The 18,026-nt window shown below is 34.8% G+C and overlaps 1 protein-coding gene across 13 annotated transcripts in view; it reads right to left on the bottom strand.

Moving 5' to 3' along the window:
• The window catches only part of LOC139982901 (3',5'-cyclic-AMP phosphodiesterase 4C-like), a 282,309-nt gene that overhangs the window by 42,438 nt on the left and 221,845 nt on the right, over window positions 1–18,026 (bottom strand). For 12 of the 13 annotated variants that reach the window (XM_071996092.1, XM_071996081.1, XM_071996071.1 and 9 more), the window contains 2 exons: window positions 2,574–2,759; window positions 207–317 (listed from right to left, as the gene is read on the bottom strand). In XM_071996092.1, coding sequence (XP_071852193.1) covers window positions 207–317; window positions 2,574–2,759 — 297 coding nt within the window. Of the gene's footprint in view, window positions 1–206; window positions 318–2,573; window positions 2,760–7,979; window positions 10,192–18,026 lie in introns of those variants that run through there. The other variant, XM_071996110.1, reaches the window with a different exon arrangement.

The following is an 18,026-nucleotide window of genomic DNA, read 5'->3' as shown; positions in this document are numbered from 1 at the left end:
ATATGAGAGAGGAATAAAGAAACAGGATTGAGGGGGGGCGGTGAGGCAGGGGTAGGGGTGTGGTGGGGGAGGGACAGAGGAGATTTTACCAACTACTTGAAACAAACTTCCTCATACACTGAGGTGAATGGCTAGAGGCAATGATAACACATACTTATAAGTAAATACAGTAGTATTTTGCCAAGTATATGCATATGAATACATACTTGTGCAAATTCTGTGGCAACCCTGTAAGGTGTGTGTAGTTCTTCCTGACATTCCGCAAGCTGGCAAGAATTTGTGCAAAAGGTGTGACGATGATGTCCTCTGAGGTGTGGCTGAAAAAAGAAGATATGAAATCGTAAAGAATAAATTTTCACTTTCAGTTGTGTACGTATCAATCCTGCAGCTGAACTCGGCTACAATAAAAGTCTGGCCCCAAACCCTGTGTTCCTCAGAGTTCTTCAGAGTTCTTCAGAGTTCCTCAGAATTCCTCAAGATTTCAGAGCTGTGCACTTTGTTTACATGCTGATCACAGAACTTTCAACTCATTTGATAACATTTTCTGACTAACACATTCGTAAGCGATTCATTTGATTCAGGACTATCACCACATGTGTACTTAACAATTTTTATTTTTAAATAATGAAATAAATAAAAACCTGCAGGCCACTATGAGTTTCTCATCTGATAAAATAGTCATAGGGGTGGGATGACCTGTTACTAGCTGTTATGCAAATCAGATCATTAATTATTCAATATAAACTACCATTCATCTACTAAAGATGTATCTAAAGGATCTTCAATAATGTGTTATCCCTTCCAGAATGCTATGAGTTACGAATGTTAGTATTTATTTCTGTGAAAGTTTTTTTTTCTCCATCAGTAGGACTGTGGGGGTGGGGTGGGGAGGTAGCTATTTAGGAAGCTAGGAATGGTCAATGCATTTTCCCCAATATAATTCTCATCATAAAAATTATTAAAAAAATTAAAAAATTTAATAAAAAAGGGATTGCCCAGAACCCTTATATATTCCTGACCTCCTCCCAACCTCCTCCCTGTTATGTCAGATTCCATATTCCTTGGCAGGTAAAAATTTACCATTTTGAGATCTGGTTGTTCAGAAGACAGACCAACCTTATTCATTAACAGCTTCACATAAATAATCCTACGCACCATAATATTTGCCACAATCTATCTTAAATGTATCAGGAGCAATTATGCCAAATTCATTATAATTTTGTGAAACATGAAACATGTGTAAAAGAGTTCTCATTATAGAAAAAAGAGCATCTAAAGGATCGATCGGGTGACTGGATCATTAATATACCTTCGTTCTAGATCTTCAAAAGCGGCTTAACTATTCTTTTGTCTACGCTTGATATTACAGCCTGCTATGAAACATGAGCTTGTGTAGTATTCATGTCCATAATGCTCTCAATTTAAAATCAGCATTATACATTATATATATATGCAGGGATTGAAAATGCCCGTAGCCAAGGTAAAGATCGTTCCATTATTTCCATGGGGTTGATACTTCTGTTATACTTAACATTATAGTGTGCATGTACAGTTTCTTAAACATTGTAAAAAAAAAATGCTAACCGGAGATTTAATAGACCTGTACAAGAATCATAAGTAATTCTTTATACTGTATCTAGCAGTGGCTTATTTTGTCTACTGATTTGGCGCAATATAAGTCTCATTTATTATTATTATTATTTAATCCGTACCAGTGACATACATGCAGGTACAGCACATATCTAATTCCTCGTAGCAAATTAGTAACGTCACAAGAGTCCAAAGACATGGTTAAAAAAAATGAGGATTTTATTTTGTATTTATGCTCAATGGATGGGCCTCTCTCTGGACGAGCTGCTTGATCAAGGTCCTGCTCGAAATCGGCGGAATATGAATTTACAACATTTCAAGAAATATTGAAGTTAATTTTGAATGATCAATGTTGCCATAGTTTCTCCCGCTGACAATCAAACAGAAACAGAAAAGTATGGTGCTACTTTTAATTTAAAATCGCAAGAGAGTGATTAATCGAAAGTGTAGGATTTAAAGTTTTTTTTTTTTTAAAAAATGAGTAAAAACTGGAGTGCTCCATCTCCCAATCTTTGAGTAACCCTTTTAAGTTTTGGAGATCTTCGCCGAAATCAGTTGTCGTTAATTTTACACACAGACACCCTGCAGTGTATTAAGTAAACATTCTCAAATGGGTTAATCTGCAATGAAGTCCCCTGACCATTGATAGATTCAAACTGGTTTTAAGGGGGGGGGGGGGGAGTGTAACTCCGTCCTTACTAATAAGGTTTGTGAAAGACGAAAACAGTGCATATTTTGGAATTGAAACTTAAACAGGTTATATGGATGTATATTATATGACTACTATGCCAGCGAATTAAATTAAAGTATATTGGCTAGATAAAAAACAATGTTTCAAACTGAATGAATTAAGTAATAAATTACGTGAAGAGGAATGTTCAGGAGGGATAAATAATGCGCAATACAATGTCGCAGATCATAGGGCATTGAGACACTCTCTGATCGTGACTAAAAGCTTTTAAGAAACAATTCGATTAACTCACGATTCACTTGTGATAGAGGAATTCCTAGACATCGACTTTGGGGAGAGGTCAAAGTCGCTATCCGATCTGTAGAGAAAGGACTCCCTTCTCTGCGGAAAGTTGGCTGACAAGACAAGACCTGAGGAAGGACTGGAGGCCTCGAGACCAGGGCTTCTGCTCGGAGAGGGGCCATTTTCCATATCAAAGCTGTAAGAAGAAAAAAAAAAAGAAGAGAATAGAATAATATTTATTTATTTAATAGTATTGATTTAAATGTTCATCACATTGCAAAGATCATTCGCTGAGTGATATTCACTACTTTCATGCCGCCAATGTCCAAATGATAGGAGTGTTAGCTCAGTGGTTAACGCCGGTGCCTTTCAATCATAAGGTACCGAGTTCCAGTCACTCCAAGATTAATGTATGTCGTCCAGTTACAGAGTTGTTGACAATTCATAATCATGGACGTTAAATATGAATGTAAGAGACTGACTTCGGTCAGCTTGCGGCTTTGATAAGCCAATGATGGCTTCTTTGCGAGTTCCTGCTTGCAGGAGGATCTAAAAATACATTCATATGGCACATGAATAATCTACTGTACCACTTGCTTGATGAAGTAACAGTATGCACGGCCATCATTATCATGATAAAGACATTGTGTATTCATTATTGTGCTTGTCTATGGAAGCTGTACAACAGAACCCAGACATGTGCAAGGCATGTTTTTCGATCCAGCTAATTACAATTCCTCATGTATACAAACCGAATATAAAATTTATCGGGTATCGCATCGCGAGAATGCTATCACACAAGGTGGTCAAATTACTATACAAGTTCAAAGACGTATAGCAGTTTTTTGTACACAGAAACCATAGTGTTTTATAAGAGACAAAGTTGAGAGCTCTATCAAAACTGCTACACTAAATTTGAACATTACATGATGGCAAGTATTCTGCATCACAAAGTCATTGCGGCCAAACGGTTTATTTCCTGGCAGTATTAAACTTAATTAAATTAAACAATCACTAACTGTAACCACTGCACCGGTGCAAAAATACGGGTAATATAGAAGGAGAAAAGAGAATGATATCATGATCCTGATTAAAAATTATAATTTACCCATACTTTAATTTTCCAGTAGCCTCGTTCTTACTTTTTTCTAGCTTAAATTCCCCCTCCCCCCCCAAAAAAAATAATACTTCCACACAATGAAATAGTATACTAATTGTTGTACCTCAAGGTATAAGGAGTCCTGATCCACTTGTTGAAACTGCACTCATATGAAACAATTCACCAAAACTTACCAGAATAAATATTACAAATGACTTGTCATTTTAATAGTCCGTTTGATCTGTACTCTGATAATGTTATATTAATTTACTGACGACATATAGACACACCCAGCGTAACTTTCGACATACACCCCCATAAAGAAAGAAAAAGGGGGGCATCTAACATACATTGTAATGTAATTAGCATCCTAATTTATATGTGTAGGCAGTGTATAGTTATTGCTCATGCAGGCAGTTCGGGATATGAACATTTGCATGTTCCTGTATATACAGTATGTGTATAAAAGCCATATTTTTCCTGACGTCTATGTCGTAGGATTAGACTAAACTTCCCTTGCACAAATTTATGTATACAGCTGTGTTTGCGTTTCATGGCCAATTATGAATTCCGATCATGTGACTTCACACTTGTTAATGTCCTACCATCACGCCTGGCTACTAGTACTACTCACATACCCACTGTGAATCCTCCGTGACATGGCAATGTGTTACACCTGCACGATATGTGACGTCGATTGTATTGATTCCACATACAATGACTGCTTTATATGAAATTCATAATGACAACATTGCCTTGTGCACCCAGACAGTAATGCTACATGGTAGCTAAAGACATTATTAATAGGAAGTTGGCTTCTGTATTATTACTAGGGCAATTGTGTATTACAAATAAAGCAGTGTAAAGCACATATATAAAAACACAAAATGGTTTCAAATTTCTTCTTGTTACCATGGAGATGTAATTACAAACTTATGTAGCAAAATCACTATGCCATAACATACTCGATCATATTATAAACTGAGTCAGTGGATATCACTATAGTATAGATTATTCATAATTAACAGTTCTACAGGCTGCAAAAACTATCATATGGAACTCTACTTATAGTTTGCAATAGTTCGAATTACAGTATGTTCACCAATATGTATCCAAATTTACTACAAACCAAGAATCATTTGTTATTAATAACAAAGTGGTCTTCTTTTGTTTGGTCAAACATAGCATCCTGTACTCACATGTTCATTTCTCAATAATACAGTTAACTGTATTGTGTCCCTTTCAATATCTGATTTATTAAAATGGTATTGGTCCCAAATATGCATGCATCCTACACTCATATTTTTCTCTTTACAATATACAATTTAACTGTATTTGAATAGAGTGTTCATTATGTCTATTTTATATTAACATGGATATCCTACAGTTCTCCCTCCTTTCCCAACCCCCTCTCCCTCTCTCCAATAATCTTCCCCTTGTTACATTAATTGCATTATTTCATCACATTTTCTCTTCACCTAATTATTAAATTGCGAGCTATAACTATGATTATATGACCAGCTGGCCTCCTTGGTGCCTGTCAACAAAATTGAATCTACATATCCTTGGTTCCTCCTTCAAATTATTTTTTATTATTTACAGCTGGCAAACTGCTTGAATGGTGCCTTTAAAGTAATGTTAGATATTTTGTTTACAATTGATCACATAAACAAACAATATTTTTGGAATCGTTCAAATATTTTGAAGAAAAACGACACTATTAAAAAGTCGAACTGCCGCATGAAGTCATCTCATATGTGACATGTGATTTTTTGTATGATCACACCTACCGATCAGAAAATCTATCAAAAATGAACTCCAAGTGTTTCCTTATAAGTACAATATATAAACTAATGACTGTACACTGTACGAATCCTCAGGAATATTACTAAAAGCCTTGACATTTCTCTATTACATTAATATGCATTTGTCACGACTGACTGACAACATGGATGGGACTTGGATCAGTTCCAGATCAATAATGAAGAAAAAACAAAGAGCAAAAAAATAAACATCAAAAAGCTGAAACCAGATACGGTGTTAAAACTCTCTTCATAGATCATGTAACAGACCAAAGTGTCCGATTTCTCTCCAATCACACCGAGGTGCATGTAAGGGTATGACTTATAAATCCTTAAAGAGTACAACTAAAAATGTTATAACTCAGCACGAAGAGGTTAAAAAACATCAAAACACAGACTTACTAAAGCCCGGAGGACTGGGGATATGGATTGAAATCTATGGTATACCTTAATAAATTATGGACGTATACATACATATATATACAGGTCTATATAGCCACTTGGGTGTTACAGTTTATTTCGTAGCTTTTAACTGCCCAGGAGAAATGAAGGCAAATATGAAAGAATGGCAGGTACAATTCCATGAGTCATAAATCTAAGGATTTCTATCTAGGTAAAAGCCTATGAATGGATTAAAATTTGCCGTTCTCGACTGTACTATATTACATTCACCAAGGAGTTGCAGAGATGCATCTGATACGTTAATACATATAAGAATCATGAGAGACCTAGATGCCCACACAATATTAATAACCAAATTCATTAAAGGATGAAGTTAACGCAAGAATTTGTATTTTTTAACCAGTCGATCTCAGCCATAGAAAGATGAATAAGAGAATTTTTTTCTTAGATACAGTATTAGTATTTATAATGTTTCTATAGCAATTCTGCAGTTTTCAGGATATTTAGTTTTCATAAGCAGGATAAATCTAGGGAATGCTCAGCCTTTAAAGCTAATGAATGATGCCGCTTGCTTTTCCTGCTATGCAGTGGTATAGATCGACTGTTTGTACAAAGTCTAGTAACTAAACCAATAGATGTGCTTTGCATATACATGGACAGCAGGACAAACTTGGATGGCATTCATTACCATTCATGATTAATTGACAAATTAATTAATGCATAATTGTAAACATGTATCTTATTTGAGTCATTTAAGCCAACTAAACTATATATATAAGTGACTTATGTTTTAATATTGGGCTTTGCGTTGCATATGAGGTATATACTGTCCTAAAATGATCTGTATGTTAGACTAAATAGTCCAGCCATTTTAATTGATAGGCCTCATACATGTTTAAATGGTCATTTCTCCCCCGTAAAAAACATAAAATTGGTATCTAAATTTAAGTATATTTTTATATCGGTGGTTTTAAACAATTTCATAAGTCATGTTTTTGGTCAACATTAATTTTCGTAAGTCATCAGTGTACTGACCCCAAATAAAGCAAGATAGTCAACAAAAATGGTCGCCTATATTCAAGTTTAAACACGCATTTTATGGCAATCTGACCCTCAAAGCACTTGCCATCATGCACTGAGGTCAAGAAAAAAAAAGAAAAAAAAAATTGAATTGAGCCGTCTACTTTTGCATGGGATGTGTAGGAATACCTTGGTGTTCCGACCAAACTGACAGTACTCAAGCAAAGCAAAATTTACATTAGAGTCCAGACTTGAGAATTCCTCTTTTCCTCAGCATATTTAATAAACAAGAGAAATCAAACAGTCTTGGTTTAAAGTAGCTATACGCAGCTGGTTCCATTTTATATCGCTGAAATTGAGACTGTGTAAATCTCTTTGGATTCACTGACGAAAGCAATATGCAATGTTCAGTGCAAACACTGCAGTTATTATAGCAGGTCTCACTGACTATGATGACCACAACAACTTCAGCCCTGATCCTTATATGCAAATTAGGCTAGGCTAGGTTCATCTGCTACGTAAGTGTGGTTTGTCAATATTTTAAGAGTGACGATATATCTATTAACATAACAGTCTGGCTCGACTGTGGTAAGGTTTTTGAACCCCCCTTGTGGTATTATTCTAAACAAACGTCGGTTATTTACAGTAAAAATAACTTTCACTTCCGTAAAATGGTGATAGCTGGTGACTCAAGCTGTTCGACAGGACTACAATAAGCAGCTGATCAGACGAGTAATAAATATAGCTCTGGTGTTTTACTGCTGTGAATTAATTAGGCTTAATGTGGTCTATATACACATGAATTACTCCTCCATAATAATGTTTAAGTATAGTAATTATACCCATTCAATATTCTAATGATATTTGCTTCCATTAATTATAAAAATATCCATGCATGGTGTTTTCAAAAATTTCTTTTCCATGACTGATTTTGTCCCAGGTCAGCCTATACCTTTTATTGTTATCACCCCACCGTATACATACAAAACTTACTTTACTACCATACAATGTATTACCAATAAGCATCACCACAAAACCAAAAAGTGAATAAATTAATAAGAAAAAACAAATAAATAGGCGGACACACCGTTACCTTTTGGAAAACACAGGATGGGAAAGACGAAATATTGGCTCCGACAGCTTGCGAATATGAATACTCTTAGACATGCTGCGAGTAAGGACAGGCCTGGACTTTTTATAGGTGGTAGTACGACCGCTATATTCCATGATGACAGGCCTAATGGGCTGATCCAACATCCAAAAAATGATAATAATATTAATAAAACAGGCCAGTAATATCAAATCAGCTGGCCAGGTATCTGAAGACTCCCGTCTTTACCTTAATTCCAAACAGCAATATGACTTGAAGATGTGATTCATTTGCGACAGTTGAAGACTATAAAATTATGCAATGTCTGATATATATCCCATAGATCAGCATTGTGCCATTCGTTACGAGACGTTGCTTAACTTGACAAGGTTTTTTGCGACCTTGAAGCTTATTTATGCTTGAAATGACTACTAGCATCTAAATTAAAAAAAACTAAGTCCTGCCAACTGTATAATCTTTAATTTACTGTACCGTTCTTCAGCTCTATATGTGTTAACAGCTTCTAAACACATATATACAGTATAAACTACAGAGTAGTGATATACAAGATTATCCATGCAATCCACCCACCCAGTCGATACGTGGGTTTAATAAATGAAAGAATTTCCAGTCGGCGATAGAAACCGGGTCTCCTCCAAGCACACGTAACCTGGCATCTATTATAACAGCCAAATATTATAAAATCACAGACTATTCCTGCAGTTTTGTTTGAGTTTATTTTGTATTTATATCTTGTCTATGCAATAATGTCACACATGTCATACATATAACATCTTTCTCCCATTTATCCTCCAATTGGTGTCATTTCCAGGAACTGAAGTCACGAATACTAACTGGGGTGGCAATGCCACCAGCTAACCCGATGGTCGTCGTCGTTAAAAGGATAATGTATGCCTAAATTAGTTCCACCAAAAACAAAGGAGACGCGTTAATGATGCCACATGTGTCAACAACAGACGACATACAGATGATGGTTCCCTAAGAACGTGACTTACTGGAAGACACAATACAACCAGGTTATAAATGTGACTGTCCCTGTATAATTGGTTTAAACAATGGACCAATAGGAGAGCACATTTTATGTTCAAACTTGAGCATAAAGTACAGTAGATTTCAAAATTTCCAAAATAAAATCTGTCCTTCTCCTCTTTGATCTATAATTAAAGCCACGAGCTGCGTCCACTCGGAAAGTGATTGCAAAATGGCTGTAGATACTAAAGCCAAATTTGGACTCGAGACTGAAATGTCCGTCAACAGCTTGCATACAGCAAACAACTTTTCACAGCTGTTTTCACACTGTGATTTGGGAGGAAATTACAAAGTATATACAAGGGACAGAATTGGCCAATGGAGTATAATTGTTGCTGGTAAGGAAATCGTCACCATAGATCGAAAGCCGTAAACCAACCATTTTACGCTGGTACGTTTATTAGCTTATGACATCGAATACTTCAAAGAGTGAAATGGAATGAAATTGTAAACTGTAGTTTTAGGTAGTACTACAATTTTTTAATTTGAACTGCCAAAGTTAACATCCGATCTATACATTGTGAAAGTCAAACATAACCAGCTGTAGCTATAGATATGTTGGTACGTGTGATATATGACACACCATCTAAATGTCAAGGACCTGAACTAAAACAATTAAGTTGGAATTAAAAATACATCAAATAGACTACACCTTAATTGATTCACTGAGTTAATTACTAATACAAATACTAATTAAGTCAGTACTAGAATATGCTAGGGACATCTGCCAATCAACTGATTCAATTTTGAATTTTGAACTTTGTATTTTTGTTTTCAGCTTTGGGCTGTATATATATTTAACAAAGAATAAGTTATAGATATAGTACAGCCAAGATTGGCCAAGATCAAGTTAACTTTCCTTGTGGCTAATACTATTATTTTCAATACTACTGTAATCCCATTTTCCTCCTTTAATGTTTTCTACATTTGATGCTATTTAGCTTGCTTCAAAATTAACAGGATCGAGTCTCGCTCTATTTGTTGCAGCTAAATAAACTCTCCTAGTTAGTTCCTTTGAATATTCAATGGTAATATAGTCCGTAAAATCCCAAATAAAATATTGCGGGCGATATGTCCAACTGTAAGGGGTTTGCCTGAAATGCTCTGTGATTGAAATTTTTTCGTTTTGAACAATTTGCTAAAATCTTCACATTTGTGTTGATAAAGTTCAAAGTACTGTAGGAGTAACACATGCTTCAATATGCCAGGCTCCTGTTCATTCACTCGTAGGATGAATGAAAAGTACCAAATAACTGCTAGAATATCCACAAATTCTTCTGTATATGGTTTTCATCCAAAATGTTTTCTTGCAGAAAAGTGATAAAAATGATAATTGCTGTAATGATTCCACCAGTAGTACCAATCATATGACTTGCATTATTTCTGAAAAATGCTTACAGTACCATATTCGCTGACAAAAATTAATTAAATCCATCAATTTTCAATATCCTGTTATTGTTTTCACATGGATATATATATGGATATATATATGGAAATATAGACAATGGCCGCATGTTTACATATCCAAACAGGACCTCTTTTTTCTTCCCCTTAGACAAAAAAAATTGCAGAGAAAAATTCTGTAAGAATACATGAGCAATTAGGAGATTTTGCTTTTTTAATTAAAAATAAATTAAAAATTCCACAACAAAATAATTAAAAGCACCACATTTTAAATCCAAACAAATTAAATCCTTTTGGATTAAGTTGTGATTATTTCCAAGTATTGTGTAGAGAGAGGTACAGTCAGATGGTGTACACAGGCATACATACTGTAAGTGTACACTGATGATACCTATATGTGTGTTACTGACGTGTGCACACACGATTAAATTACGAGTGTTTCGTAGCTGAATGACATACTGTCTGAGAACCCCTTTGAACAGACGAATCAAAGTATAATAATATCGTAAGAGAAAAGTTTTTGCTGGTTGGGTTGTCCTAATGGAAGACAGGTTATAATGGTTGCTGCAACACTAAAAAAAGGGAGTTCCTGTAAAGAAATAAAATCCATCCCATGAGGATTAAACCCTGTCAGGATATGTAGCCGCCTTCTGGTAATAACTCCAGACCGATCTTTGAATTGAGATAAAGAGTATAAAGAATCTTTGTTATTGATTTGGGATTATATAGTCCAGGGGAGTTGATTGGAACAATCATTAAAAGCGCTAAGTGTATTCTTTAGCATGCAGCTTCAAGTCTTACAAGAGAATTAATACACAGATGAGGGCAAGAAGGAAGAAAAAAAAAAAACACTTTACAAGGATTTAATACAAACATTTGCCTGGAAGGATGGATTTAGTCCTCGTACACCGAGTTAGAGCGTAGCAAATGAGGGGATGGAGAAAGCGATTGGTTTATGGATTTTAGATTTAGATTGACTAGAATTTTATTCATTGATTCTAATGTCCATGCACCATATAGGATTTTGGTGTTAAATATACAGTGCTCTGACCGAGACTTAAACAACCAATTGCAAACTGGTAAGTTGCAATGCTGCACTTTTGCAACATTTATGAAACAATACCTTCTCGGCGACTTTCCCGACACCTCCCAAAACAATTCACGCAGTCACACGCGGACGCAAAAAATTAAAATAAAAACATTAAAAAATAAAAAATTATAACAACGACAACGAAGGTCAAAGAAAAAAATCAGTCTTTAAATTAAAACTGCAAGCCAGAAGATATATGGTTAGACAATTGCATATAAAGTGCAGGTTAACTCATGACATCCCCACACCTAAATGCCAAAATTGCTTTGAGAATATGATAATATTAACATTAATGTTCCTGCTCTTATGAGATGTTCAAAACACATACAACCAGCTGTATCCTCCATTTAAAAAAAAATATAAAAAATAAATAAAAAAATTACAAAGAATTTGTGATCCTTTTGCAAGATGATGCCTTGATGCATGAAAATCATAGAACAGCTGCCCGAGCAAGAAAATAAAAATAACAAATATAAATAAAACAAAACAAAAATAAATAAATAAATAAAGAGAGAGAGAGGGAAAAGATAAAATCTTTAAACTTTGTCCATAGATTTTCATATCTGTGTAATATTTAATAAGAATTATTAAATTGGCGTCAAGGTTGTCTGATGTAGTCTCTTCGGAAAAAGAGAAGAATTTAAGAGGAAGGAGAAGAAGAAGAAGACGAAGATTACAATAAAAACAGCTTGATTTCCAAGGCCACAGTGGTTTTTGAGACAACTCGTGCCTTTTCCTCACCAGAAAATCACTCACTGAGTTTATAATTGAATTTCATAACTAGTGTCTGAATTAAAATGTGGATTCATATATTGTTTCAAATACTACAGCTGATAAGGTACTTCAGTGTTTTTTATTCACTATACATGGTCGGTGACTTGCTTGAAAAGTTTGGGTATTTTAAAGATGTTGCATGATTTTATGATCTTTCATTTTTGTATTACAAAATGATGATTGGATATGAGATGCAAGGAAGGAATTTTTAGGATAAGCAAAGTTCATTTTTCCATACTTGATAAAAAAAAAAAAAAATTTCATTTCCCTCTATATTTACCCTTCCCCCCCCCCTCCAGCCTCCCTCATACTCCCCAATATCTATCATCTTCCCTGTTATGAGGCTGATTTCCCAGCATAATTCAAAGGTCAAATGTCAAATAATTCTTTCTGTGGTATGAAATACAGTGTAATACAAAACTTTGTAGAACCTGCCGAACATAACACGTTTCTTTTTGATTAGGTAGAATCCTACCTAGTTAATTCTAGTATTTTCAACCTCCAGATATATTCCTTATATAAATCCCCAAATGCCAGTTTTCCTTTTACAACAGCTGTTTGCATGCAAATACTCATGAAATTCAACCAACGACAACGTGACCTTGAAAAGCCAACCGACTGAAGACCTTGATCATGCATCGTTGTGGCATTTTAAACAGACTGTCTCCATACAGCTCTCATAATGTATTCATAGTTTGATGCATATATATACATGTATCCTTCACAGTTTTACGCTGTATTCATTCAATATATTTGAGCTGAAGATGTAAAAGGAATAACAGTACTATATATGCCTCATATTGCAATGATATATAGACCCAGCTGAAGGTCTTGTGAAAATGACAGTGATTGTGATGCAATTAACAGCTGCAAGTGGTGTAGCTTTATCATAGGTAAACTGGCATCTATCTGAGAGAAGGTGGGGGTGGATTGGGATGAGGGAGGGAGGGAAGAGGTGGGTGGGAGGAGGGGATGGGATGCAGGGGTGGGAGGTGATGGATGCTATAGTAATGGTAGCTAATCTGAAGGATCAACCTGTCCTATCACTTTTAAACTAGCTGCAAGTCTTAACAATTGTCTTTTGCGCATAAAAGAATTCTTACTTTAAAGATACAGAACAGAGAGCTGGCTACAATATATATCCCTATTAAAGGTTATTTTACCTTTAAATTAAAATTCAATTAAAATAATTTAAAAAACAGGCTTTATATTCACTACTAGTTAAATAAATTTATAACAAATTAACAAATATGTGACCTAAATAAAGTGCTTATATTATGTCCAACATATATTCAAAAAGGCCTGACGAGGTGACTGCATGTTTCAGTTAATGTACACAACTTAAAATTTATCAGGTTTGCCAAAAAAAAAAAAAAAAAAAAAATCTAATTGAATTTTTAAGGAAAGGAAAACAATAATGGATTAAAAACACAAAAGGGTGAAAAAAAAAATTCTAATTGAATTTTTAAGGAAAGGAAAACAATAATGGATTAAAAACACAAAAGGGTGAAAAAAAAAATTCTAATTGAATTTTTAAGGAAAGGAAAACAATAATGGATTAAAAACATAAAAGGGTGAAAAAAAAAAATAATAATAAAAAAAAAAAAAAATCTAATTGAATTTTTAAGGAAAGCAAAACATTAATGGATTAAAAACATAAAAGGGTGAAGAAAATAATAATCATAAAAAAAAAATTCTAATTGAATTTTTTAAGGAAAGAAACACAATAATGGATTTAAAACACACCAAGGGTAAAATATCTTTCCAGACACTTAGAGTAAAATGTTGTTTTACAGGAGCATAAAAAGTGACATGTGGTAGTAGTTTAACACGATCAGCATATACGAAATGACATGTACATAGTCGTTGTGCTCTATGAGATTTATTTGTTGGCATTAACAAGACTTGAATTTGTAACTTGATAGCTCAGCAGGTTTATTCATGATTTTATGGCCACCACAGTTACAGACTTGACACTCTGACGCTTGGTAATATGAATTACTACTATCAGTCGAGAGTCTGACGTGCTCTTTGCCTTGTGTTCACACTTGAATGCTAATAGGCTCGAAATCCTGAAATCTTTGCGGACCAAAAAACACAGTAAGGCCACCCTGTGCATGAAGCGAAGGAGACTCGATTCTTTCTTTCGTGTTTCTTTTAAAGCTCGCGGTTCTTGTTTCTGGAAAATATATATATACTGCTACCGTGGGGATCGCCGAGAGTGATGAAAATTAATTGGAGCTCCATGAACAAACATCTAAGAAGTTGCAAAGCTTGGTATGCATGTAGACCAGATTTAAACTTGAACTGCACAGTGAGGGGATGGGTTGTGGGAGGGGTGGAGGGAAAGAAAAGAAAAAGATAAAGATGATGGGGGGGGTGGGGGAATTTCATACCCCACACCTCAAGGTTAAATATTATACTTCTTTGTAAGTTTTTTTTCATATGTTCTAATATGGATTGGGAATGGTGAGGGGGGGGTGGGGGGAATTTTATATCCCACACATCAAGCTTAAATATTATATTTCTTTGTTAGACTTTTGTCATATGTTCTAATATGGATTGGGAACCGGGGAGGGGGGTGTGTGGGGAATTTCATACCCCACACCTCAAGGTTTAATATTATACTTCTTTGTGAGATTTTTGTCTTATGTTCTAAAATGATAGACTCCACTAAATGTGGCTTTTTGGTTGTTGTTAGTCTTGAGTATAAATTAATTAAACTGGAGTAGATTGAGTTCTGAGTAGGCCAATTAATCGATTATTAATTAACCATATCTCAGATTATGACATGTCACAAATGCAGCTTTGCAGCTGTACATATGTAATTGCTTTACGTTTCTTTTCCCTTGGCTAGCATATTGGACTGGGCAAATTAATACTGGTCTAGAGCTAATGTTTGTATATATTCTTTATATTCTACTGATGTAATAAAACTAAATTTGCAATTCATCATGATCACGGTTTTCAAAACATGGAACCTCATCAGTGAAGGGTTAAATTTCTCAACTCAAATACTAGTATGCGACGGCGATTGGTATTTACTACTACCAGCCAAAGTTAAAACTAGAGTAAACCCTATATTCCTCAGCTCCCTCTTAATTCTATCATGTCTTGGCTAGCGTATCATGCAGCAGAATGCATATAAGTCCCTCAAAATGATCAGCTACAAATTAAGCCAATTCAAGTCATTAAGGGGCTTCGATAGATTACTCCCGGCAGGTAAACTGGCCTCAAATCATGTTTGTTCTAAAGCCTGCTAGAACCAACAACTCGAACGGAGCTGGGTTTCGAAACCGATTACAGATGAGCGTGCGATGGTTTGCAGTACAGTAGTGGATGTACATAAACAGGAGCGGTATTTTTCTTTGGGTATAATCTATGTACTGTAAAGACACCAGCAAGCAATTACAGCACTTAATATGATGTGTCAGTTAATAAATCTTGAAGTTATGCCCAGCTGTAGGATTACAGGGCACCAACAAAACAAGACGGTTTATGTTCGGGACTGTACGTAGACACTATATATACTAAGCACATCGTAATAGCTAAATTTCAGAGTATCTATATATGTGTCAGAATATTTTTTTCGTGCTAGTAATGACAATAAACATGCACTCATAATTATAGAATATGAACAACAAATTTCATTAATATTCTGTCTTAACTTGTATCAGAATCTTACAACTGTATCTAAAACCTGTTGTCATGGGTACAACAAAATGGGAGAGTACCTGAGCTGTAGCAATCTCAAGAGGGTACCATTATGTGAAGTATTTGTAGAATACAAAATGTGGTGGAGAGTAAATATGCAAAATATAAAACAAATCTCCTTGAGATGTCACTTGTTCTGTAGTCATATCACTAAATCATACCACTATCACTAAAATCATGCACTACTATCACTATCACTAAATCATATCACTATCATATCACTATCTGTAGTCATATCACTAAATCATACCACTATCACTAAAATCATGCACTACTATCACTATCACTAAATCATATCACTATCTGTAGTCATATCACTAAATCATACCACTATCACTAAAATCATGCACTACTATCACTATCACTAAATCATATCACTATCATATCACTATCTGTAGTCATATCACTAAATCATACCACTATCACTAAAATCATGCACTACTATCACTATCACTAAATCATATCACTATCTGTAGTCATATCACTAAATCATACCACTATCACTAAAATCATGCACTACTATCACTATCACTAAATCATATCACTATCATATCACTATCTGTAGTCATATCACTAAATCATACCACTATCACTAAAATCATGCACTACTATCACTATCACTAAATCATATCACTATCTGTAGTCATATCACTAAATCATACCACTATCACTAAAATCATGCACTACTATCACTATCACTAAATCATATCACTATCATATCACTATCTGTAGTCATATCACTAAATCATACCACTATCACTAAAATCATGCACTACTATCACTATCACTAAATCATATCACTATCTGTAGTCATATCACTAAATCATACCACTATCACTAAAATCATGCACTACTATAACTATCACTAAATCATATCACTATCATATCACTATCTGTAGTCATATCACTAAATCATACCACTATCACTAAAATCATGCACTACTATCACTATCACTAAATCATATCACTATCTGTAGTCATATCACTAAATCTGCAGGGGCTGTGGTAATGTTGTACGATATAAGATATACTAACATCCTGTCTCTTCCCTTGGCTCCCCTCCCCTCCCCACCCCCCGTCCCACCCCACCCACCCTCCCCACCCACCCCTCCCCCACCCCTCCCCCACCCCTCCCCTCCCCCTCTGTCTGCTGATGCATCCATGCTCTATAGACAAACTCAATAAGATAATACGTAAACATATTCCAAATTTGGAGATTCTACTAGTAGTACTGTGAAGTATCAAATGACAAAATTGAAAGGATATTTTTTTTTTTTCCATATGAAGCCTAATTCGTCAGAATCTGTTCACTGTCAGAAGAACAAATAAAAAAAACGCTAGTTAAGTTAAAACTGATTGAAATGATTTCAAAGCGACAGACAAATTGCTTTCATACTGTAAATATTTAAGGTCGATCAATAATTTAATGTACAGTTTTCAAGTTAAAAAAATTTTAATTACATTTTTCAGTCCCTTGGTAGATTATGTGTATTATGTATGATTCTCCAGTTCTCTCAGATACCTGTGAAATCACAAATTCTTTCAATAGCAATAAAAATGTCAACTAAATGGGTAAAATCAAATAGAATTTAATTGCCAAATGTTTACCCTAAAACCTGGAAGGAAGTTCTTGATGATAGTTACTTAATGTAAACAGATTTTATTACCAGTGGCCCTCAACTGTCAAAACTAAACAATACTAATTTTTTCCCCGGTAATTTATAACCTACTGACAAAAAACATGATTCCTTCTCACAGAGTAGGCAAAGTTTATAAACAAATAAAATATTTAAAGGTGATATATAACTCAAATTTCATGGTGTAATGTAGTTTAATTGGATTGTAAGAATTGTAGTAAACACAATCAATTAAAATCATTTGTGAAATAATCATGACAAAATAAAATTAAATGCTAAACATTATATTACGGTACTGGGGCACAGTATAGGATTATTATTATTCTGTTTGGAGGTGGGGGAGGGGGAGGGGGAGGGCTAGGAGGAAGACCCAAGTAACAA

Source organism: Apostichopus japonicus, chromosome 2 (genome assembly GCF_037975245.1).
Source record: "Apostichopus japonicus isolate 1M-3 chromosome 2, ASM3797524v1, whole genome shotgun sequence".
Taxonomy (NCBI): Eukaryota; Metazoa; Echinodermata; class Holothuroidea; order Aspidochirotida; family Stichopodidae; genus Apostichopus; species Apostichopus japonicus.
Note: the sequence above shows the minus strand (reverse complement) of the source record. Positions and strands in the feature narration are given on the sequence as shown.